General features: G+C 41.4%; 4 protein-coding genes across 6 annotated transcripts; all 4 read right to left on the bottom strand.

Annotated features, from left to right (window-relative positions):
* Positions 1-174: 174 nt before the first annotated feature.
* On the bottom strand, positions 175-1,725 carry LOC119563269 (UPF0676 protein C1494.01). The gene is made up of 5 exons (XM_037876589.1): positions 1,600-1,725; positions 1,270-1,367; positions 600-1,202; positions 396-538; positions 175-334 (listed from the first exon to the last, which is right to left on the bottom strand). The coding sequence occupies exons 1-5, from the start codon at positions 1,682-1,684 to the stop codon at positions 268-270; spliced, it is 996 nt and encodes a 331-aa protein (XP_037732517.1). The 5' UTR covers positions 1,685-1,725; the 3' UTR covers positions 175-267.
* Positions 1,726-1,947: 222 nt separating this feature from the next.
* On the bottom strand, positions 1,948-3,200 carry LOC119563270 (2-oxoglutarate-dependent dioxygenase htyE). Of its 2 annotated transcripts, none has more exons than XM_037876592.1 (4): positions 2,994-3,200; positions 2,342-2,938; positions 2,139-2,281; positions 1,948-2,087 (listed from the first exon to the last, which is right to left on the bottom strand). In XM_037876592.1, exons 1-4 carry the CDS (start codon positions 3,144-3,146, stop codon positions 2,021-2,023), a joined length of 960 nt encoding a protein of 319 aa, XP_037732520.1. In that variant the 5' UTR covers positions 3,147-3,200; the 3' UTR covers positions 1,948-2,020. The 2 variants fall into 2 exon arrangements, with proteins under 2 accessions (XP_037732520.1, XP_037732519.1); XM_037876591.1 differs by having other exon boundaries at positions 2,339-2,938.
* Positions 3,201-3,380: 180 nt separating this feature from the next.
* LOC119563380 (elongation of very long chain fatty acids protein AAEL008004) lies at positions 3,381-11,568 on the bottom strand. Its single transcript, XM_037876731.1, has 5 exons — positions 11,268-11,568; positions 5,161-5,253; positions 4,505-4,762; positions 4,140-4,439; positions 3,381-4,081 (listed from the first exon to the last, which is right to left on the bottom strand). Exons 2-5 carry the CDS (start codon positions 5,242-5,244, stop codon positions 3,890-3,892), a joined length of 834 nt encoding a protein of 277 aa, XP_037732659.1. The 5' UTR covers positions 5,245-5,253; positions 11,268-11,568; the 3' UTR covers positions 3,381-3,889.
* Positions 11,569-15,827: 4,259 nt separating this feature from the next.
* LOC119559410 (adiponectin receptor protein) lies at positions 15,828-19,527 on the bottom strand. Of its 2 annotated transcripts, XM_037872500.1 has the most exons (7): positions 19,366-19,527; positions 18,415-18,818; positions 17,370-17,468; positions 16,819-17,171; positions 16,459-16,760; positions 16,321-16,400; positions 15,828-16,262 (listed from the first exon to the last, which is right to left on the bottom strand). In XM_037872500.1, the coding sequence occupies exons 2-7, from the start codon at positions 18,772-18,774 to the stop codon at positions 16,128-16,130; spliced, it is 1,329 nt and encodes a 442-aa protein (XP_037728428.1). In that variant the 5' UTR covers positions 18,775-18,818; positions 19,366-19,527; the 3' UTR covers positions 15,828-16,127. The 2 variants fall into 2 exon arrangements, with proteins under 2 accessions (XP_037728428.1, XP_037728437.1); XM_037872509.1 differs by lacking the exons at positions 18,415-18,818; positions 19,366-19,527 and adding an exon at positions 17,570-17,743.
* Between the last annotated feature and the right edge of the window lie 1,704 nt (positions 19,528-21,231).

Consider the following 21,231-nt stretch of genomic DNA (forward strand, 5'->3'; position numbering starts at 1 on the left):
CGAAATTTTAAACAATGGAAAGACGTTATAAGAAATAATTTAAAACTTTAAATAGTATAACTATTTTTAAGGAAGATTCTGAGCTCAAATAATTTTTTGTAATATGTAAAGCCCGTTATTTAAAACATAAAACTCAAAAATTTATTCAACTTTGAATTTATTACATTGCATTATTACATTGTTCAAAAATTGTAGTTTGTTTACAATTCCTAATGACTTTGGCATGTGTCTACAGCTGCAATAATCGCTTGCCCCAGATTCGTTGATTTATTGAGATCGCTGACCGTAGGTGTCATTAAACTTTTTCTGTATCAGTTCATAGGCAGTGTATACTCTTGGGGTTAGGAAAAAAAGATATACAAGACAGTATTTAAATAAAATGTAACAAAACTTACTTGTCTTCACTCTGTTTGTTGTCTTCACCCAAGATATCGTTGGGAGATATTAGGGTCGTATTATTGGGATGGCAAAAATAGGCAATGGAATGTCTGCCGCGAGTTCGTATATAATCTTGTTCGGGTATAACGACGCGATGAGGCTGGAGAGGTATGTTATCATAAGTAAATAGGAAAAGCTCCCACAGTTCAGAAATAACCTACCAGGGCATGGTAACGCTGCTTTGTCCATATGGACAGTAGTTCCCCGCCGTTAATGAGTATAGCTCCAGGTAGATGGCCCACTCGTTCCCATTTCTCGCTGCCCGGCAGTTGCACCTCCAAGCCACCTTCAGAGTCCTGGGCGAGGAGGGTAAAGGTGCCGTAGTCCACATGGGCGCCACAACGAATGGCACCCTCACTCTGACCCGGTTCATCGTCCACAATCGCCGGATAGTAAAGCATCCTAAGGGTACTCATATTGACATCATCTCCCTCCAACATCTGTGAGTGATTGTTGATAAAGAAGGACGGGGTAATCTCCAGGGCCACCTCCATGGCCTTCAGAATAAACGAAGACATGGCCTTCAAATCATTGCACAGGGTCGTAATGTCTTCTGCGAGTTCCGGCAGTGGCTCCCTTGGAATATTTTGTTCATCCAGCTTGCAAATATTGTAGGTGTGGCGGAGTTCTGGAGTGCTTCCATCAAATCGCTCCATTCCCGGACTAACATATCCATAATTAACCCCATCCCTTCGCCTGTAGCGATCCTGAACCTCCGCTGGCAGATCCAAGAAGTTGTCAAATTGATCCCACACAGCTTTGATCTTTGTGTTAAGAAAATGTTAGAAAATATAGCATATAGCATAATGATGGTAGGTTGGGCTAACTTACCTTGTCCTCTGCTATCCCATGGTTAACCAGGAAAGCAATTCCCTTTTCAGTGAAAGCCTTATGCAGTTGCTGACCCACCCGATTGACAAGAGACTTGCCTGAAAAGTTAAAGAAATCATTAGTATGGTTTACTTGTGCAACACTCATAATTTAACAACATTTGTAGGGCTTATCAATGCTCGCCCTAAAAAATGCCCCTATCAACTATATTGATGTTAGGGATGGTGGTGAATTTTTGTGGACAACACGTCACCCACTATATTATTCTTCTAGATAATTTAATCCTATTAAACTCAATTTATTTAAATGGGATGGGATGTGGAAACTTACCGCAATGGGCGAGATCGATGATCGGCACAGCGCTTCGTGAAACAAGCGTTTCCAACTTGTCCTCTCTTATCTTGCTGTTTATCATTCTTGGTAAATAAGCCCCAGTGAGGTAAATCAAATACGAAGAAGATTGCGTCTGGAAGTTTTCTGCTTGCTCAGACCTCTGAGTACCTCCGATGCGAACTCGACAACCTACTCCGGCAGACTGACCCAATCAGAGCGAGGCATTTGCGTTATTTCTAATCGGTACCTACTAACTTATCTTTAACGAATGGTGTAGCATATTCTAGGGATGTGTAAATAAAACATTTATGTGACGGGCCAAATCGAGTCTAATCTGTTCTTAAAATATACCAAAAATGAGTTGATTTACAAATATTTGAAACAACACTGAGAAAATTAAAAAAGCATTAAAAAGTTCTTAAGAATAATTATGACCATATGCGCCTTTTGCCAAAGCCATAGATATATCATAAGCGTTGTATATCCTGAAGAAAATTGATATATTAATTGAATTAATTATTAAAACCTTGACTCACTCATGTGTGGCGGTCCCCATAACTGGAATTTTTAACTCTTTAGGGTCGATCAGTGTGGAGTTATCAGGATGGCAAAAAAATGCTATGGAGTGCCTGCCTCGTTGGCGACTATCCACCTCATCGGGAACAACCACTCGATGTTGCTGTGTAAAGAAATCAAATTAATATTGGAATGCCTTCATCATAAGTTTTATCCCCACCACGTGATATAGCTGATCTGTCCACACAGCCATGGTTTCGCCGCAGTTTATGAAGAGAGCTCCCGGTAGATGACCCACTCGCTCCCATTTGTCACTGCCCCGCAGCTTGACCTCCAAACCACCCTCCGAATCCTGTGCCAGCAGGGTGAAGGTGCAATAGTCGGCATGGGCTCCACATCGGATTATATTGCCATGATCTTCATCAGCCACCGGAGGATAGTAGAGCATTCGCAGGGTGGTGAGATTGAAGCGGTCGTCGGACAACATATAAGAATGTTTATCGAGAAAGAACGAGGGAGGAGCATCCAGTGAAAGTGCCAAAGCCTGAAGAATAAATCTACCCAAGGCATTGAAGTCATCGGTCAGTGAGTTAATGTGGTTGGTAATTCCAGGCAGCTCCTTTTCGGGTAAAAATGCATCCTGCAACTTGCATATATTGTACGCATGACGTAGTTCCGGTGTTCTGCCATCGAATCTCTCCATTCCCGGACTCACATAGCCGTGATTTTCGGCATCCGGAGCTTTGCTTCTTTCATAGGACAATTTAACCTCTTTTGGTAATTCAACAAATCTATCGAAGTACTCCCAAGACGTCTTGATCTGAGCGAGCTTGGAATTAGTTTATAGAGTCCATAGTTGTAGTGATAATATGTACCTTCTCATTGGAAATTTCATGGTTTATCAGCAGAGCATAACCCTGTTCAGACAAAGCTTTTCTTATATTTTTAGCCACATTATCAATGCTACTCCCTAAATCTATAATAGAAACTGCATTTCGTGACAGCAGTGTATCAATATTTGATTCCATTATTATTAAAGATTATCAAAGTTCCTTATCAAGCGAGCTGGGGATGTTGTTATTCCAACCACTAGAAAAATAAGACTAAGCTCAAGACAATAATTTTGATTTTAATGCAGAGGAAAGATTGTATATATAATTATTATTTTATACCATACTTTTAGGTAGGTAAAGTCAAGTAAAATGTATGTAAAAATCATGTAGATATCACAAGATAGCTCAAGTAAACAAAGACATTCAGTGTTTACATATGAATCGTTTTTTTTATTGTTTGCAAATAAAATATACAAGATTACATTTCATCATAAAATTGGGCACTTTTTTGTTTTCCGACAGGCAAAAGTTCAGAGTTCTCCGACCATATCGGCATTGCCATTCGCCTGTCAAATTTTGCTTTCGACTTTCACAGTCCATAGGATAAAGTCTAATCACTAAACTATAATATTTGGTACTATTACACTATCCCAATACAGAAAGTGCAACGATCTCTTGCACTCTGCAATGGCGACTGATCCGAACAAGTACAAAAGGGGCCGCTATCGTCGAACTAACGAAATACTACGAAACAAGCTTACGCAACTACAGATTGTATAATATCCATCTTGACCTATGTATACCTAGGGGGAGGATATTGGAGGTGGTTTGGGTAGGGGGACTCTGGGATGGGAATGGGGCTTTAGGGATGGGTTTCTAGGGAGGGACCATAATAATAAGTGAGCATAGCTTAAGGTAGCGCCAACTAACGTCGCTTCCTACTCCTTTTTCGCCGCCAGTTTGGCCTGGGCAGCCGCCTCCTTCTTGTAGTTGGCCACGTAGAAGGCACTGAACATGTAGGTGAAGAGGCCGGCATTGAAGGTCAAGAGGGCGGCAATGGACTTGGGGAAGTTGCAGTTGGGCTGGAATTGGATCTGCAGCGTGTGCACGAAGATGATCAGGAATTGGACCTATGAGAGTGAACATTTAATATCAAATCTTTGATTCTGTAAAGGAGAAACCACTTACAATCTGCAGGATGGTGATGTACTTCTTCCACCAGAGGTACTTCTGCACCGCGGGTCCCATAGCGGAGAGCAGGTAGTAGGCATACATAATGATGTGGATGAAGGAGTTGATGAAGCCCAGCAGGGTGCCATGTCCGCCGGCAAAGTACTTGACTCCAATGAAGGCGCACACGGGCATCAGGGTGTGGTGGTACAGGTGGAGGAACGAGATCTGGCGCTGCTTCTTGCGCAGCACAAAGAACACGGTGTCCAGCAGCTCGGTGATCTTGGCAATGTAGTACAGCCACACGGCACGAGCCATCTAAAATGGGTAGAGGTATTAGATGGATTGTAATACGGCTATAGAAAGGTTATAAGATATCATACCCTCATGGATATCGGATCCGACTCGTAGGTCACCGGCTGGCACTTGAAGTTGTAGTGACCGCCCCAGCCGCCCTTGTAGCCCTCGTAGAAGAGCACCCAACTGAGGAGCACCTGGACCGCATTGTAGACCAGCATGGTGTTCTTCAGCTCGAAGGGCTTGCGATCGCGCATGTAACGGGGTCCGGCGTACAGGCAGAAGTACAGGTAAGCTCCCAGGATCATGAACAGCGGTCCGGGGGCATTCGAGAGGAACCAGCTCTAAGGTAGCCAAAAAGACCATATATCTTATTATAAATATCTCAATCAATGTGATCTGATTATAAAATATGTTTAATTCAAAATCATGTTTTCTGTTATAAATTTGTTTTATTTAATCAATGAACAAGTTTTATTTTTAACTAAAATAAAGTCGTTTAGGATCTGATGAGTATTACAATATATAACTTTCGTTTCCACAAATCTTTTTGGCCGCGGCGGCAATGTAAAGTTCTAGATACCATTTTCCCATGACATGACAAACATTAATATAAATTGCTAAATATATTATGCTGAGCTTACACATTTTCCTTTATAAGTGCAATATAATTAAAATAAAATGATACTTTCCGGTTACAAGGTAAGTATATTTATTTTATTAATTCTCTTCGTATACCCACCTTGGTCCGCAGATCCTCGTGCTCCACGAAGAAATTGACCATCCGATCAACAATGGTGTTCGTCTCGTTCAGAGTGACCGACATCTTGGCAATCTGAAAGTGTAGGGTAATCAATAAATTAGTTTGGATTATGCAGTGCCGCAGATTAGCACCTTCTACGACCATGGATCAGGTGGTAGAAGCAAAACGCATTCGATTTGTGTTTGATTTTCGCGCCATGAGCATTTCCTGTTAATCAACGAGACACACAAACTCTAAGTAATGCTGCCCAAGGCGAAACCGCGCCTACGCTTCGCCAGATCAGAATATATATATTTGTAGATATATCCGTCGATATTTGCATGCCCATGATACAGTGATCGTTGCGGGTGCGAATTGTCATATTAGTAGAATCGTGTAAATCAGCCGTAGCTTTGCAAATTTCGGAATGCCAATAACCTGGCGATTTGATTTCTGTTGAGTTTGCGGAAAAAGCCACCAGGCAAACAGTTTAAACTCGTAATTTATCGGGGGCTTATTCGAGCTCTCAGAGCCAAACTGTCGCCTCAGCAATTACAATTACCCGTTGCGCATTTAATTCTTTTTTTCCAAGATTATGATTTACATATATTGTTAAGTGGCAGTCAACGACAGTGAGCAGGCCAAAGCAAGGGACACGATGCGTTGGCTTACGTGAACAGAACTGGTTTCGTGCTCATCGCTGTGGCTGCGTTAACTTGGCCAAATTAGCCCCTTGTTCTCCCCCCTGTCCCTGTCCCTCCTTCTGGCTAGTTTTTGCCCAGGCTTTTTGGAAAAACCCAGGAAGCAGGATAGTCCAAGGACAGTCTGTCAGACCCATGCATCATTAATTTTATGGCTTTGCAATCAGGGAGGACAAACCGGTTAAATGTGAATATTGGCTGGATAGCACAAATCATTTCTGACTTTTAAAATGCGACATGTATTACCCATACTTAAGTCATAAATAATAAGTCATTAAGTTCTGTCTAATTGATTTTGTATTTATGCTCTACTATTTTTATGAATTATATTTAGATGATATTTTATCTCCCCCATATAATTCACTATATCTTTGTCCTCTGTTCTCCCTTTATTTTTATTAAATTCCTTAGCCTCTTGGCAAAGATTCCTTACTGATTTTTAAGAATTATTTATAGATCATATTTTGTATCTCCCATAAGACCATTCCTTTGTCTTCTCCCTGGCTATTTTTATTTAAGTCTTTGTAAACAAACCTAGAGGCAAGGACAACCTGCAGACATGCACAGGGGAACATTATGGGCATTGTTTTTAAAGAAACCAGTTTTGGGATGCAGTTTTTGCAACAGTTGATGATCGTGATTATCGATCGGAGGGCCCATCCCAAAATACTTTAGCAACGGTGACTAGACGGTTTCAGTGCCCGCTGATATCGGTCATTATCTGACCATCATTTGAGACGACATCAATGACTCCTTGAGGCACCGACTTGGCCAAATAGCTGGCCCAGTTCGGCTTTGTCTAAGCCACTTGGGCCGGCCACTGGAATCATCATTTGGCCCGGGCTTTATTAATTATGTGAGCACCTGCCATCTGCGACTACGGTTCGCACTCCAAGTGAACGCCATTATCGAATTACCCAGCGTTTTCTGTACAGTCATCGCTCTTAGCGGAGCTGCGCGCCAAAAATGCATTCATTCAGCTGGATATTGAGATATTGACTAACGAGAATTTCGACTGACTTATTTGCATTATTTCGAGTGCCTTTGCCGAGTGTTTTTGCAAGGCCGGCACTTTCAATCGACCAGAGCAGCCCAGCCAATGGTGTTTTCGAGGGTGTGAAGTTATGGTGCAAGAAACCCACTTGGTACGCTTACATTCTACAGTTCCCAGCCAAGAAGGATGTGGAATAACAAGTGATTTATTTATAGGAAGAACTAAGCTTTCAGCGCTTAAACATTATTTTATCTTGTATATCTCTATGCTAATTCCAAACTTGTTTCGTTTGCCTGCAAGCGTTAATAATTTTATAAACATTATTTCGCACGTTAATTTATGACTGCTCCAATAACCTGTTAATGCAATTTCTACTCGAATTTCACCCGCAAAACTCAAATAAAATAATAAAAGCAAGTCAAAATATTATATAATCTTCTACCGGTTTATTATTTAAATAAATTCAGCGGTCGAGTGTTGAACTTGGACTTGGTTTTCGGTTTCGGGGACTTTCGACTGCCAAGTTCTTATATGACCATTAACAGTCATAAATAGTTAGATAACTTGTGGAGAATTCCAGTTTGGTTTTTTGAGGAGGCCACTGTTTCGATGTGATTCTCCCCATTTGGACCTTCCGGTCTCTGAGATCAGCCTCGCGACTCATCTCGCCATCGGAATCGCTGTAAGTTTTTGCATATCTATTTGCCTATTGCTTTTTAGAATCGTCCGATGTTCACATGCAAATTAGTTTGGACTTTATGGCCAAAAACCCAAAAGTCAGCGTTACTTTGCATGTTAAATACTAGAAATTTTCCTATCCCTTAACGGCTTGGAATTCCGAACAAGATATATAAAGCAACGGATAACTTCGCTTAGTTAGACCATGAGATCTGCTCTCGTTTTGCATAATGCCAAACAAAAACATTGCGCAAATCCTAGCTACTTTTCCAATAATAATGTTGACGGCCGTTTGCATGCCAATTAGCGATCGACAGTGAACGAGAGTGCGTGGCAGCGACAGAGTCAATATTAAATGAAGCCAAATAATGGCAATGTAAATAAATGTATAAATACATATCACCCGCCTCCCTGACGTCACATTCCAGTTTATTATTATGCGATAATCAGCACGGTTAGAAGTTGGCCGATAAATTCTAGACACGCGTCGTGCAAAAGATTCGCACGTTTTGTTTAGTCGCCAAGTTGGGCACCATTTTTGGTCACCCCAACACATTGGGCGTATGCGCAATGCGAGTCTCATTATGCTAGGGACTTCGAAGTGGGGTTTTATTCTATTTACAGACTCTATTATAGACTCTAGACTGATAAGAGGCCGTTTGGGGACGTCTAAGCTACGGAAAAAATGCGTCGGAATGTTAAGGACGGCACTTAAAAGGTGTAAGGTGGGGGAAAATATTGAAACACTCATAAAAAATTAAGTATTATAAGTATATTAATCATAAATATGGGACTATTATTGGGGATGTTTCGAAACTAAAAACTGACTATATTTTTTCCCGTGTATTCCAACATAAGAGAAGACAAAATATTGAACCCGCAGACGGAGCGGCAGCCTCTGATCAACCGATTGAATGGACCTAAGGCAATGGCATCGGCAACGGCAACGCATTTAAAATCTCTGCGAAGGTCGCACGTTTTGAGGAAACAAAAAGCGGAGCCGAAGATTCGATCTCTTGCAGCTGGAGAGCAGCTTGAGATACGGCTATATCAATATTATCCGCTCCCAGTGCGGATGCGGATCTTTCGGGCGTGGCTAACCAAACATATAAGTAATATACATTATTTTATGTCCCATACGTTGGAGGCGTATTATCTGTGCTTCAGTCTCTTTTCGTATGCTGATTTGAATTTTATTGGCTTTACTAGTTTGCATTAGCCTTAGCTTGTGCTCTGACCTTGAACTAGTGGCTAGAGTTAGTTGCTGCAGGCGCATAAATTAGTCGATTTAAGCTAAAACCACCTTATTACTTCCGCGTGGCTGGGTGAAAAACAAAAACATTCCAGAAGGAATGCCAACTAACTAACTAACTCCCGGCATTCCTGTCTCCAATTAACTGGATTGACAAAGTTTCCATTACTGCAAACTACAAATGTCTGTAAGTGCTAATTGAGTCAACAGTCATTGGCTATATGTCTAGTTCGATCGAGGTATGATGTGTGGGATATGCGACAGCCAATCGATTAGATCGGCAAATCTACACCCTCCATTCACGAAGGCGGTTCGAATGTAAATTATTCCATATGCTTTCTTCTATTATTGGATTATTTAAATATTGGCAATTTGTCTTTATAAATATGCAATTGCCTGTAAAGGTTTCCCAATGCAATCGCACACGAAAAACAAAACAAAGTTCGTCGCTTAAGTCTTTTGAACAGCGCAGAATAAATTAGAGACGAAAAAACTAACTTCTAATTGCGCATGCCACAAAGCAAATAAATCGATCGATAGGCAGTCGCATCGATCAGTGACGACGGGCCCTTCTTTTAATTATGATCAATTAGGTTCTCCAACTGGGAAAAATACCGCGACAATTAACAGCTTTCGATAAACAGTCCTCAAGTCGTTCTTCACTCAATGATCATTATTTTTTCCTATTATTCGCTTTTCATATTAATGTCATTGCACTTGCATTCGCAAGAATCATTTGGTCCAGCTCAAGGGTGTCCAGAATGACCCAGTCATGCATATAAGCAAACCCAGAGAGGTGCCTCCCCTAACCCATGAATATTCATTTTGTGCGACTTCTGACCTCCAATATTTGCCATCACCTACATCATCATCATCGCCATCGCCTTGTTCTGCCTGGCGAATTGTTTACCTTGCCATTATTATCAGCTTTTTCTGGCTTTTGGACAACCTACCTAGTGCCGCCTTGTTGGGCAAACAAGTCACTTGGAAACGCACTCGGGCGAGATGAAACGATGAAGAAATCCCCAAAACCAGATGGAAATTCGGTGGACTTTTCGGTTCGGTTTATTGTAGGTGTGACCGCCAGCGCATGTGACCCCAATTGGTCTGAAAATATTAAAACATAATTTGCCGGGGCGAGAAATGTCACCGAAGAGTCTCAAGTCACCCATTCCGCAAACGTGCGAACGGATGTGCAGCAGAAACCTTTTTTTTGGCCCCCATCCCAAGATACCAGGGCAATTTCGCTCTACGCCTGACTAACTATCTCCTCGGATGTGTGTTGACGCCAAGAAAACAACAATAAAATCATAAATAAACAAAATGTGCGCATGCGTGAACGTCACCATCACAGCCTTTTCCCAAGGGCAATTCCAACCGAATTATATTGGTGAAAAATTGCTGGCAACTGTGTACGATTGCACCAAGCGTGATATTCGAATTAAATATCTTATGAATGAATGACTCCATTCAATACACCCGTATTTCGAAATAAAAGATCAACAGTCTGGCAAACCCAATAAACATGTCATGTTCTTATCACATCGCAACTTGGACCAAAGTGTAAACGTAAAAACGGGCAAGTTGGTCTTGGGATTTCCGTCGATGTGAATCGCTTCATTTAGCACTTCTTCTGATTGTTATTTATATCGCAAACTTGTCCAGTTGTTCCCATTGTGTCGAAAATGTAACGCGAAATTCAGGGCTAAATAAGAGAGCTCAGAGATGATATAATGCTGACTGAAGTTGGATGCCATATGCACACACAAAAAAATTTACAGTCTTCAATTTTAACTGATAAGACTTTAAAATTTAATGGTAAATTTAAAAACCAATTTAAGTCAATTTAAATTTAAAATTTAATTTTTGAAATATCATAAAGTTTATAGAAAATCTAAGAAATATTTTTGACTAAACAAAATATATCTTAAATCATGCTAGCATTAAAATATCATATAAAATCATATAGGAAAAATATTTATTACAAATATCTGGACTTAATATATTTTTATATTTTTTCCCTGTGCACAAAACAGTGGTAATGCAACTGGTAGTGGCAGTTTTTATCGGACTAAGATGCGTTCGCCTTCATCTGCAAGGGATTACAATAACGTTTAAAATTGATCAATCGCTATGCGATTTACATATGAGCCACATTAGCCGTGTGATTGACTTGGCCCACTCGAACCGACTTGCTGGCCATCTTCATCTCCGGCCATTTCAGCTGGTTTTGTAAGCCCGTCTTTTTCTTTTTTCCTGCCTCTCCGCTCTTCCATGTTATTTATTTATACAATATTTAGTTTGTAGTTTTCTTTCGAATTCGTCCGTGCCCGGGTCTTTGGGCTTGGGTGTCGTTTCGCAATGACCCCAAATAAAAAAATGTCTCAAATCTTTAACAGGTTGCCGTCGTGTGCGCATAACTTAGCATAAAATCTGAACACAATCTTCCATTGTATTTTTCCTATAGTTCTTTAACACTTGCCTTTCTGGTGAATTAATTTTTTCGGGGATAGCCAAAAAATATTGAATGGACGTTGGTGATTTATTTGCGGTACGACACCGCACACGGCACAAACGAATACACACACACAACCGATCCGGCGAAGGATAGACACTAAAGGCACTTTCTGTTATCCTTCGTGGCAATATCACGCATACGCGGCGTTGTCGATCAGAACTCAGAACTCAGAACACGAGGCGGCAGATCTCGGGATCTCGAGCTCCACGTTAACCCAGCGATTACTTGGCAGTTGAGGCGCCGACAGCAGACTAAGCGATAACCGGGCCCTACAAGCGGTCTTGTAGCGATCGTATCACGGATACGAGTACGAGCGCTTTGCTTTCGGCCAAGATTCGCAGTACAGGTCTACCTACCTACCTATTCGGTATTCGGCCAAGATCGTATTCGTATTCGGCCGATGTTCGCAACAGGTGAGCAGCACTTTGCCACGACCAGAATCCAGATACAGATACAGACACATTTACAGATACAGATCCAGCTGACTGGCAGTCATTGCATGTTTTTAAGGGCATATTCTAGGATCTGCCCAGCTAATTACCCATTGAGCATAAAATATAAGCATAGTGGCAATGAGAAGTCGATAATTAACTTAATGAAGCACCACCTCTTTTCGGTAAGAAACGAATTATTTATGAGCTTACAGCTGCAGTCGAGCAAATCATAACAGAAACCCAACCCGACTGCATCTATCATCCACTGGCCCATATGGGTTTGCAGCGGGAGTTGGGTGTGTGTGTGTGGTGTGCAAAAATGATTGTGCAATTAAATGGCCCCAAAATGCCTCCGGCCCAAAGCCTCCAGTGGCCACTTGATGGATTTCAGCCGCGTCATTCCCTCGTTCACTTGCAAAGTCGCAGCTTTTCGGTCGGAAAGTCACAAACTGCATTACACCGCGTACTAACTCATTGTGTGGGGCTGAAAAGAAGTCTACAAAGGTCCAAATAGACGCACTGACTCCGCGTCGAAATGCATGTCTGACATTTGCCACCGTTGCTAATTGCTCAATCAGAAATCAGAAGGAAAACAGAGTTGTGAAAAATGCAACTAAGTGCGCTTCAATTGGTTGTCAAGTGATGATTGCCGCGACACACCCACGCCTTTATGATTCCAATATGCACTTCGCCGGTTAACCGAAATCCGAAATTCCATCGATTCATTCACAGATCCGGCATTGTCTTAAATCTTTCCGATTCCAATCCGGCCGATGCCCAATTCGATTCCTATCGAGCTTCCGCAATGGCGAAGGTCGCCTCCGCTGGCATGTTGGCATGCCCGACGCGTGCCCGAATCTCATTTTGGAGGTGCTCTATGCGGCGGGGCTCATTTCAATTGCTAAATATTTTTGGCAATTTGAGGAAGATTCTACGCAGCTCGTTTTACGATAACGAGCCTCGCATTTGAACCCATTTCAAGGCGTGCCAAACTTCCCCAAACTATATTTTAAGTCATTTTATCTGTTGTACAAATATTTCCTACAACCAAGGAAAAGATAAGGGATTGTAGGGATTGCTTTCATCACAAAATTATTTTTATTTTAAGTTAAAAATCAATTAATTTTATTATACGCATTAAGTCATTAATGGTTAGCCTTTTTAATCGTTTTCTTTTTTATAATTTCAGAAGTTTAAAAAAGCTATGTATAATAATAATGTAATTTTTATAATATATATTATATAGTGGCTTTAAGGCAGAAAGAATTATTACTATTTAATGGCACAAATCTTTAAACGTGGCATTTATTATTCAGCTTTAGCCATGTATTTCCAAAAAATCCCCATTTTAACAATGAATTTATTGTTAGGCGAAGATTTCCGTAAATTTTCCATCCGAGTTTTCACTTCTGTCTTAAATCCAAAGCATTTCAAAGTCAATGTCGCCTGGCGGAAACAAAAGACTTCGGACACGAACTCGTATCGATGCCCCGGAGCATCGGTTTCTGCTATTCATTTAACGACTCATTCGATTAGAGATTTTTTTCTTTAAAGCATCTTTACATTGGCAACAACAAAACGATAATAAATAATAAATAAAAACATCTTATATTGCCTGTCTGTGTTGGGCATTATACGGTTTTAATGTTTTTGAACTTGACAAGATAGCATAATTTGCATGAAAATGATTGGATTTGGCAATTCTGCAAGAATAAAATTGATCGTTAGACGGTGTGCCAAAAAAAATTCTGCCTTCTTTTTGTCTTATTTTTTTGCTCTTAATTTAGCCATTTTCGGTCGTTTTTGTTGTTTTAGTCGCTTTTTGTGGCAATTCTTGTGCGCAATCGCCTGCGTACATTAAAACTCAATTAATGCGTAACACTTGATGGAAAAAACGCAACCATAGCCAGCCAAATCTTGGCGAGCACCGCAGTCCGAGGTGAACTGAGGCTGATTGGAAATCAATGAACTAACGAACTGGACACACAGCGGATGCTGTGCGCCAGCCTTGACCATAACACTTAAACGCCAAAAACCTTCAAAGACCAGTTGCCACTTGCTGGCTGTCAGTCTGCGTATGAGTCTGAGCCTCAGTCTGAGACTTACCCGCAGTCTCAGTTAGACTGCTATATGTTTATTGAATTCAACGCATAGAGACAACTGCACAAGACCATTAATAAAGAGCTGAAAGCCGAGCTGAAAGCCCGAATCTGGGTGGCAGCCTCAACTGAACTCTGCATATACGCATTTGGTGTCTGCCGATGCCGACATTGAACTGCACAAAGCACCGATACGCGGATGCTGATGCATATCTCATAACGACGATGACAGCCAAGTGGCGATAGCTTCTCTTCCGGATAGCTTGGCCCACTGAGAGGTCTCACCATCTGTCGAATTATGTGTAATGGGGGTAATTAGGGTTCAGACCTGTGGCATGCATTGGCACCTGAATATTGTATTTAATTGAAAGTGAAAGCCCATTTGTATTTTCGGTGCCCGTAACAAAGCAAAGTAAAATTTAATGAAAATCATTTGACACTTGTGAGTTAAGTAAATCAGTGCAAAACAGTGTCATCGAAAAACAAAAGACCCGCCCTCGAAAGCTAAAGCATTTCCCCATCTGGCACCAATTTGTAGCCACTTGATTTGCATTTTTATAAAGCGCGGGTTTGGGGATGCAATACTGTGTTGGGTGTTTTTTATGTTCCTCTGCACCTCGGTTTTTAAACATAAAATGTAAAATACGTTGGCTTTTAGCAATATTTTTAGATTAAATGGCGCACGGCGTTGAGAAGACAAGTCAAAATGTTTGATGTGTGAATCGATTGTACAGTGACAACTTCGCAACTTTTCCACATAAAAGATGAAAAATATTTAAGATTATTAAAAAAAATACTACTTACAAACACAAAATTTAGTAGAAATAATTAAATATCAGTAAAAACAAGCTATATTAAAAAAAAGGAATACTTTTAAGATCCTCCCACCGAGTCCGCACTGTGCCATTTAGCTATGCACATGCTTACGACTCATTAAGGCATTTTTAAAATATTTCTCTTTGACTTTGGTTTTCTCCGCTTTGCTCAACTTCCGAACTGATTTTTGCCTTATTTTGACCGAGTCATTTGCCTTTTTAGCTGCTGAACTTGAATTTTTTAAGTGAAAAAAAATGCAATCGCCTTTAGTTGAAAGACACGTGCCAAAAAAATGTGAAGTCCAAAGTTCGATTATTTGCAAAAGGCAGAATAAAAGGTTTAATGATCTGCGGATTCGTTATAAGAAACTAGCACACGGCGAAGACAATGACGACGCATAGAACACAAGGCAGCAGAGGAACCAGATCGAGATCCGAGATTTCGGTGACTAGACCACGGCTGCTCACTTCATCAAGGGGGTCAAAGTCAACTCAGCATTCGCCCAGTCATCAGCAGCTAATGCTCGCAAATGCCCTCGCCTGGCAGACTCAAGTCAACTAATAGCCCCAATGCAGATTTCTAGTTCTCTGGGGCGATATTTATGGCTGGGCATTAGGGTGATGGCAACCGAATTGCCAAATCGCAATCAGCCATCTTAATATATGTAAGAAATAAAAAATATGGCTTAATAAAAGTATCACCAAGCGACAGTTTAGAAGTCTTTTCAGTTTTTTATTGTTTTGATTCGCATTATGTTTTGTGAGAGATCTGCAATTATAATGTATACGGTGATATAATATCGTAGGCTTCATATGCGCAGGCTCTGCTCTCCGAGTGCTTGGATATGGATGCGAAATGTATGGTGTGTAGTGTATTAGTATGCATGTTAAATCAGACCCCATTTAACGACAAAAATGTATGTTACCTAGTCCATACAACCCTAACAATTCTAAGCGATATATTCTAGTTCCACAAAGGGATATTCTAATTGCATAACTTAAAGTAGAAATTGCTTGGATGGCTTTTTGAAAACTTTCATAGCAATGGTAACCCTGAGCGGCAGTCATCTCGCGATGACTCCTGGCTGGTTATTAGCATTTTGCCAATTCCAGATGCTAGCAATCCTGCACTACCCCAAACGGTCGATCAACTTAGATTAACATTAAAGAGACAAATTGGAATTTTATAAATAATTGTACATATATTGATTACTCTACTGCAGATTTGATTCGACAATCAACTGTGTTTGCTAGGTTTCTTTATGTAAGATTTTGATGATAAATGCGCGGAATTTTACTGTGTGTTTGTGTCGCAAATATGTTTCCGTCGAATTTGAATAACAAGGTACAAATGCTCACCAAACGCTAAAAAGGTTGCATTGTAAAACTGCGCTAGATCGCATTATTCTTTGTATGAAAATGAATGGGATTGTAAGCGATTTCACGATGATTGTTCCTTGGCATCTGCTTCAGCATCTAGAAGGTTATTGGTTCGATGGGAACGGTGCACTCGCTGTACATGACGCGGTACATGGCCATTTCGGAGATGCCATGGTAGTGGACAAAGGCAGCCGCAATGACCAGTATGTGGAATATCTGATGAGATTGGCCCTGCGAAATATTAGAATGTTAGGCGGGTCCAAAGGTCGAAATTAATCCAGAAACCTACCCAAATGTCGAACTTGCCAGGGAACCAGCGCTCGGGAACACGGAGAGCATACAGCAGGGCGCCAAGGATGTATAGAAGGCCTACAAATTATATATTTTCATTAAGTTATCATTATAGTCCTTTATTGGCAGCACTCACCCATGAGAATTAGCCAACCCAGACTGGCGCGGCTCATCTGGCTGAACCAGCCTTCCATGATGCTGTAGTGGATCGCTGGAATCACGCCGGACAGACCAAAGCTCATGAACACGCCAGCGCGCAAGGGCCGAAGTGCCGGCTCCGAGAACTTGTCCCACAGCGAGACAACGATGGAGAGAACGCCCAGAACGCACACCACAGACAGGTAAATCACCTTCGGCTGGTAATGACAGTAGAAGCCATAGTACAGCCAAGGCACAAAGGAGCCCATGATCAGCAGCGCAATTCCACAGTAGTCAAGTCTGCAGACATATAAAATAATTAATAAAAATGCAATAGCAACAGCTGGTCAAAACTTACTTAGAAAACAGTCTTCCCATCTCTACCGAGTGACAGCTTAGTGTGTGGAATGCGAATGAGAATCCCAGGCACACAATGGCCCCGATGAAAAAGGCGCCAAAGACAATCTTCTCCTGAGTTTGAATCTCAACCGAGGGACGCGAAATAAAGTACAAAGCCACGCCGATGAAGGCAATGCAGCCCAAGAGATGTGTCCAGATGTTGCCAGTTTCCGTGTGCACGCGGAAAATCGATTTGAAGCAAGCGCGGAATGAGGGAAGCGGTGGGCGATGGCCGCGGTGTAGGAAGTCGTTATCCTGCAGCCACTTGGGTAGATTTTTGTAGTGGCACACTTTCCAGCTAGCCTCCCAGACCTAGGGATAGGATAAAAGGTTAGTTAAGGGTTTAACGAAATGGGTAACAAACAAACAACAAGCCACCACATAAAAAAGACAGTCACAAGACGTATACCATTTATTGAAAGTAAAAAAAAAAATTACAAAATATCGATGATCTTGATAGGGTAACTTCCTCTTACGCCAGTCTTCACCTGGCATAAACAAATCGCTTACCTTGCGCACAAACTCCTCCGCCTGCTCGGCGGCATTGTGGGCCAATGCGCCCAAATCGATTTCATCGGAGAGAACACCAGCCTTCAGCACTTCCGTCATCTGTGGGATAGATTGACAAGACATTAAAGCGTCCTCAAACCGGATATGAAAAGCATAGACTACGGGATGGCAAAGAAAAACTAAAAGCAAATGGGACTAACAACTCTTTTTTCATCTTGCGCCTCGACTGCGTCCTGCTGCTTGGCCTCTTGACTGGCATACGGCTCCAGATCCGAATTGACACGCACTACAACCTCCGGCTGGGTGTGCATATTGAGCGGGTAACAGAGATTTGAACAGAACTAGAACTAAGTGTGCGAAACAATGAGCGTTCGTACTTTGAAGCTTCTACCAGTCGCATACTCAGTCGGCTCAATTTGTTTAGACGTTGTTGGCGGAACAAGAAAGCACCGAATGCGTTCGCGCGATAAGATAAGCGCGACCGAAACTGTCTTCTCTCCGAGCATTATCAGCACCGTATAGACGAGAATTTTTCCTATTTTTCTAGTATCTGTCGTGGAAAGGCCTACACCGAAGCTTTTCGAATTTAATCTGAGCCTGACCTTTCAGCCAGTCAGCAAGATGTGCCGATTGGCAAAATTATAAGCCTAAAATCAAGGAATTATACTTGACAGCTTTTGAGCAGGCATTAAAGGCATAGATAGATAAGGTTTTACTTTCTTATGGCTGTGGAACAAGCTACAAATTGAGCAATTGTATTTAGTTAGTCATAAACCAAGAGAAATGGTCAAGATAAGGTTTTACCGCCATCCACGGCTATGGTACATTTGAATGTGGCAACCAGTCATTGGGCCAGTGCAACATTTGTATTGATAAGAGTTCGACATTCAAATGACAACCTGCGCAGTCGGAAAATTGCGACTAACAAGTGGCAGAAGATAACCACTTGGCGGCGGGTCAGCGATAAGAGCTCACCACATGCTTTGTTGATTTCAACTTGTACTTTTCCACCTGGGGGAAACGGAGGTTGGCAACCCCAACTCACCTCCGCCTCGATCAGCTGTGTGTCCTCCGGGGTGGAGGGTAGTGGGCAGCCGGCGTCGTCCTCCTCGCCCAACTCATCGTCGTACTCCAGGAGGTCCAGATCATTGGCGCTGAGAGAATCCTCGGGGCCCCAGCCGCGTCGCTTACGCAAGATCATCTGCACCTGCTCGAAGATGTCCTCGTCGGATCCTGCTGAGCGCAGAGTGGCGGTGGTGGTGGCCACTCCCTCGGCCGTCGAATTTCCGGCGGCATCCATGCCAAAGGTGGCCCTGGCCCTGGTGGTAACCTCCACTTCAGCAGGTCCACTGCTTAGATCGCCCGTCGAGCTGTGTCGCTCGAGAAGATTGGTGGCCGAATCCATGGCCTAGATGATCCCGGATCCGTTGGGCACTCCGCAAATATATTCTGTAATACAAAACGTTTTTCTCAATACGATACGTTCGAATTTAGTTTGCTCGCAGGCAATGTGAAACGGTTGTTAGTTCAACGCTAGCTTAACTGGGAAATGTGATATGTATTTGTTTATTTTTTTATTAGTCTGTCCCAATCGCTTGGTATAGTATAGTATAGTATGAAACGACCTTTGTATACCCCAATGAATCGGTTTATGTGCAGTGCAAGTGTGTATCTGGTTTTTGTGAGTTTGTGTTGCTTTGTGTGTTTATCACTTAGGGAATTAGTTGCCAATTGAGATTTTACATAATGGGGTCCAAATGGGACGCGGGGTTTTTGGTGGGTTAAGGAGCAAGTGCGTTTTCGGGGAAACCTTTATAGAGAAAACACGATTCCCACGAAACCCAGTCAAAAGGCCACGTGTAAAGGGAATATTACCAACTGGTTTAACTCACACCTGCACTTCAGTTGCGCAGTTCAGTTTTCGTTTTCCCGAAGTTTCAGGCAGTTAAAGGGTTAATCACTAGATTTCACTGGCGATTCGTCACCATTCACTTACCACTCGAAAGTCGCGCAATAGGCGTCACTTCAACGGCAGGACCAGAAGTCAACACTGGCGCAGAAAACTACTTGCTGCACTTGTTTTAATTAAATACAATTGCTGTTTTTCATCTGTTTTCCCATACAAATTTTTTTTTCTGATTTCTTTCAGTGTGGCTGCCTTCGCGGAAAAGGAAAATCTCTGGAAGTCATATGTTGTAGCAGGAAATGCGGTCACTCTTGGCTGCAACATCTGTTAACAGCTGCTAACACTGCTTGGTCTGTAACAGCTAGGTAAAACAGTATGGCAACTCCCTAAGTTGCCGCCAAAATTTAAAAACGCTAAACACAAAACCTCATTGCTGCCGGTAAACAAGGTGCTTTCATTATTACTCAAACATTGTTGGGAGCTCACAACTTTTTAATGGCGATCAAAGGTGATAATTCCACTGGTCAAATATTGGTTACTTACTTAAATACTTCACATACAATATACTTTTCATGAGAAATAGTCGACCGTGACGAAATTACAAGACGTAAAATATCAGAATACAGTCTTTCTCCTTTGTTAGTCAACAACAAAGTTACAGTGAAATTGTTTTAAAAACTTTCCTTAAGCCGCTTTTTGAAATCAATTAACAATGAACCAATGATGTCAACTCAAAACTGGTAGTGTTGAAATGGCAAAGTGAATTCCCGTGGATTTTGCCTACTTAAGTTTGCATATATTTGCAATTGGATATGTTCCGGAAAGTCAGAAAGCTCATCGCCGAGCACTTAAGGAAGATACTGACTTATATAACAAAACAAGAACTAGTAGTTTTTAAATTTAAATAATAAAAGCTTAAATTTAGATGTCAAAATGGCTTAATATTTGCATTTGTATATTATAACCGCAAAAAATAAACAATCAGTAGCCGGTTAAAAATTAGTATTCGCACAGAAATAGTTTTATGAAATTAATAAACAATGTATAGGAATCATTACTACATTATTCAATTCAGTTTTTAAATAAGTTGTATGATTTAATTAAAATTACATTTTTATAATCTCACTAAACCCGCTCAAAAAATATACTACTAAGATATATAGGAAAATTGTTTAACTTTTGTAATAGACAATTACATGTTTCAAAATATTTTAATAGTCAGGAAATATAACCGACCATGCAGGCCTAATAAAAATTCACTTGTTTGGCTACCTCTCATAAACGTAATTTAACTACTCCTTAATAGCGCCCATAGAATATTTATTGCGTATGTATAAGCAAAATATGAACTAATACGTTTAGGCATTTTGCTTTGTTTTTTAAAGTCGTTCAAAATTAAAAAAGTTCCTATAGAACTTGTTTTCTCGCTTTACTCATGGGCACCACATAAAGACGAAACCCTATTGACGAATCCAGGCCAATAACATCAATCTGCTCTCGCCGTTCTGATCAGCTCCGTCAGAAACTCGGCCAAGGAGCAGATTTCGCACAGAGACCCCGACTAGCGGTATTAATCGACTGTATTAATATTAGTAGCGCTGAAGTTCAGGGTCAATATCACGAAAGAGAAACGCCGATAATACGCGCCGTTTGAATGACGAGCGGGCGATAACAAATGCAAAACGACTTTTTGCTTTTGGCCCGCCGCCATGTGGCTCAAATGGAAATGCTAAAGACCCGGAAGAGCGGTGACCAACACAGCTGCAGTGCATCGAAGTTGGCAAATATTTGAATATTTGACCGGCCACTTAGCACGTGGGTGGAGCAATGGGTCACATAATTCGGGAATATGGGAAAGCGAGTGAAATTTCCCATCAATGGCCGGCCAATCGCTTCCCATCGGTCCGAAAATGTGTTAACTACGTCCGTAAATCCCTGTTTGCGTAAGTTAAGTAA

Source organism: Drosophila subpulchrella, chromosome 3R (genome assembly GCF_014743375.2).
Source record: "Drosophila subpulchrella strain 33 F10 #4 breed RU33 chromosome 3R, RU_Dsub_v1.1 Primary Assembly, whole genome shotgun sequence".
Lineage (NCBI taxonomy): Eukaryota > Metazoa > Arthropoda > Insecta > Diptera > Drosophilidae > Drosophila > Drosophila subpulchrella.

Excerpts from the sequence above, each read along its gene's own strand:
- LOC119563269 (XM_037876589.1), bottom strand. The coding sequence starts at position 1,684 with ATGATAAACAGCAAGATAAGAGAGGACAAGTTGGAAACGCTTGTTTCA. Across the intron at positions 1,368-1,599 it reads CATCGATCTCGCCCATTGCG|GCAAGTCTCTTGTCAATCGG; the intron begins GTAAGTTTCCAC and ends TTAACTTTTCAG. Across the intron at positions 1,203-1,269 it reads ATGGGATAGCAGAGGACAAG|ATCAAAGCTGTGTGGGATCA; the intron begins GTAAGTTAGCCC and ends CTTAACACAAAG.
- LOC119563380 (XM_037876731.1), bottom strand. The coding sequence starts at position 5,244 with ATGTCGGTCACTCTGAACGAGACGAACACCATTGTTGATCGGATGGTC. Across the intron at positions 4,763-5,160 it reads ACGAGGATCTGCGGACCAAG|AGCTGGTTCCTCTCGAATGC; the intron begins GTGGGTATACGA and ends TGGCTACCTTAG. Across the intron at positions 4,082-4,139 it reads ACATCACCATCCTGCAGATT|GTCCAATTCCTGATCATCTT; the intron begins GTAAGTGGTTTC and ends TCACTCTCATAG.
- LOC119559410 (XM_037872500.1), bottom strand. The coding sequence starts at position 18,774 with ATGGATTCGGCCACCAATCTTCTCGAGCGACACAGCTCGACGGGCGAT. Across the intron at positions 17,469-18,414 it reads CACAGCTGATCGAGGCGGAG|ATGACGGAAGTGCTGAAGGC; the intron begins GTGAGTTGGGGT and ends TCTATCCCACAG. Across the intron at positions 16,263-16,320 it reads CTGGCAAGTTCGACATTTGG|GGCCAATCTCATCAGATATT; the intron begins GTAGGTTTCTGG and ends AATATTTCGCAG.
- LOC119563270 (XM_037876591.1), bottom strand. The coding sequence starts at position 3,146 with ATGGAATCAAATATTGATACACTGCTGTCACGAAATGCAGTTTCTATT. Across the intron at positions 2,939-2,993 it reads ATGAAATTTCCAATGAGAAG|ATCAAGACGTCTTGGGAGTA; the intron begins GTACATATTATC and ends AAGCTCGCTCAG. Across the intron at positions 2,282-2,338 it reads CAGATCAGCTATATCACGTG|CAACATCGAGTGGTTGTTCC; the intron begins GTGGGGATAAAA and ends TTCTTTACACAG.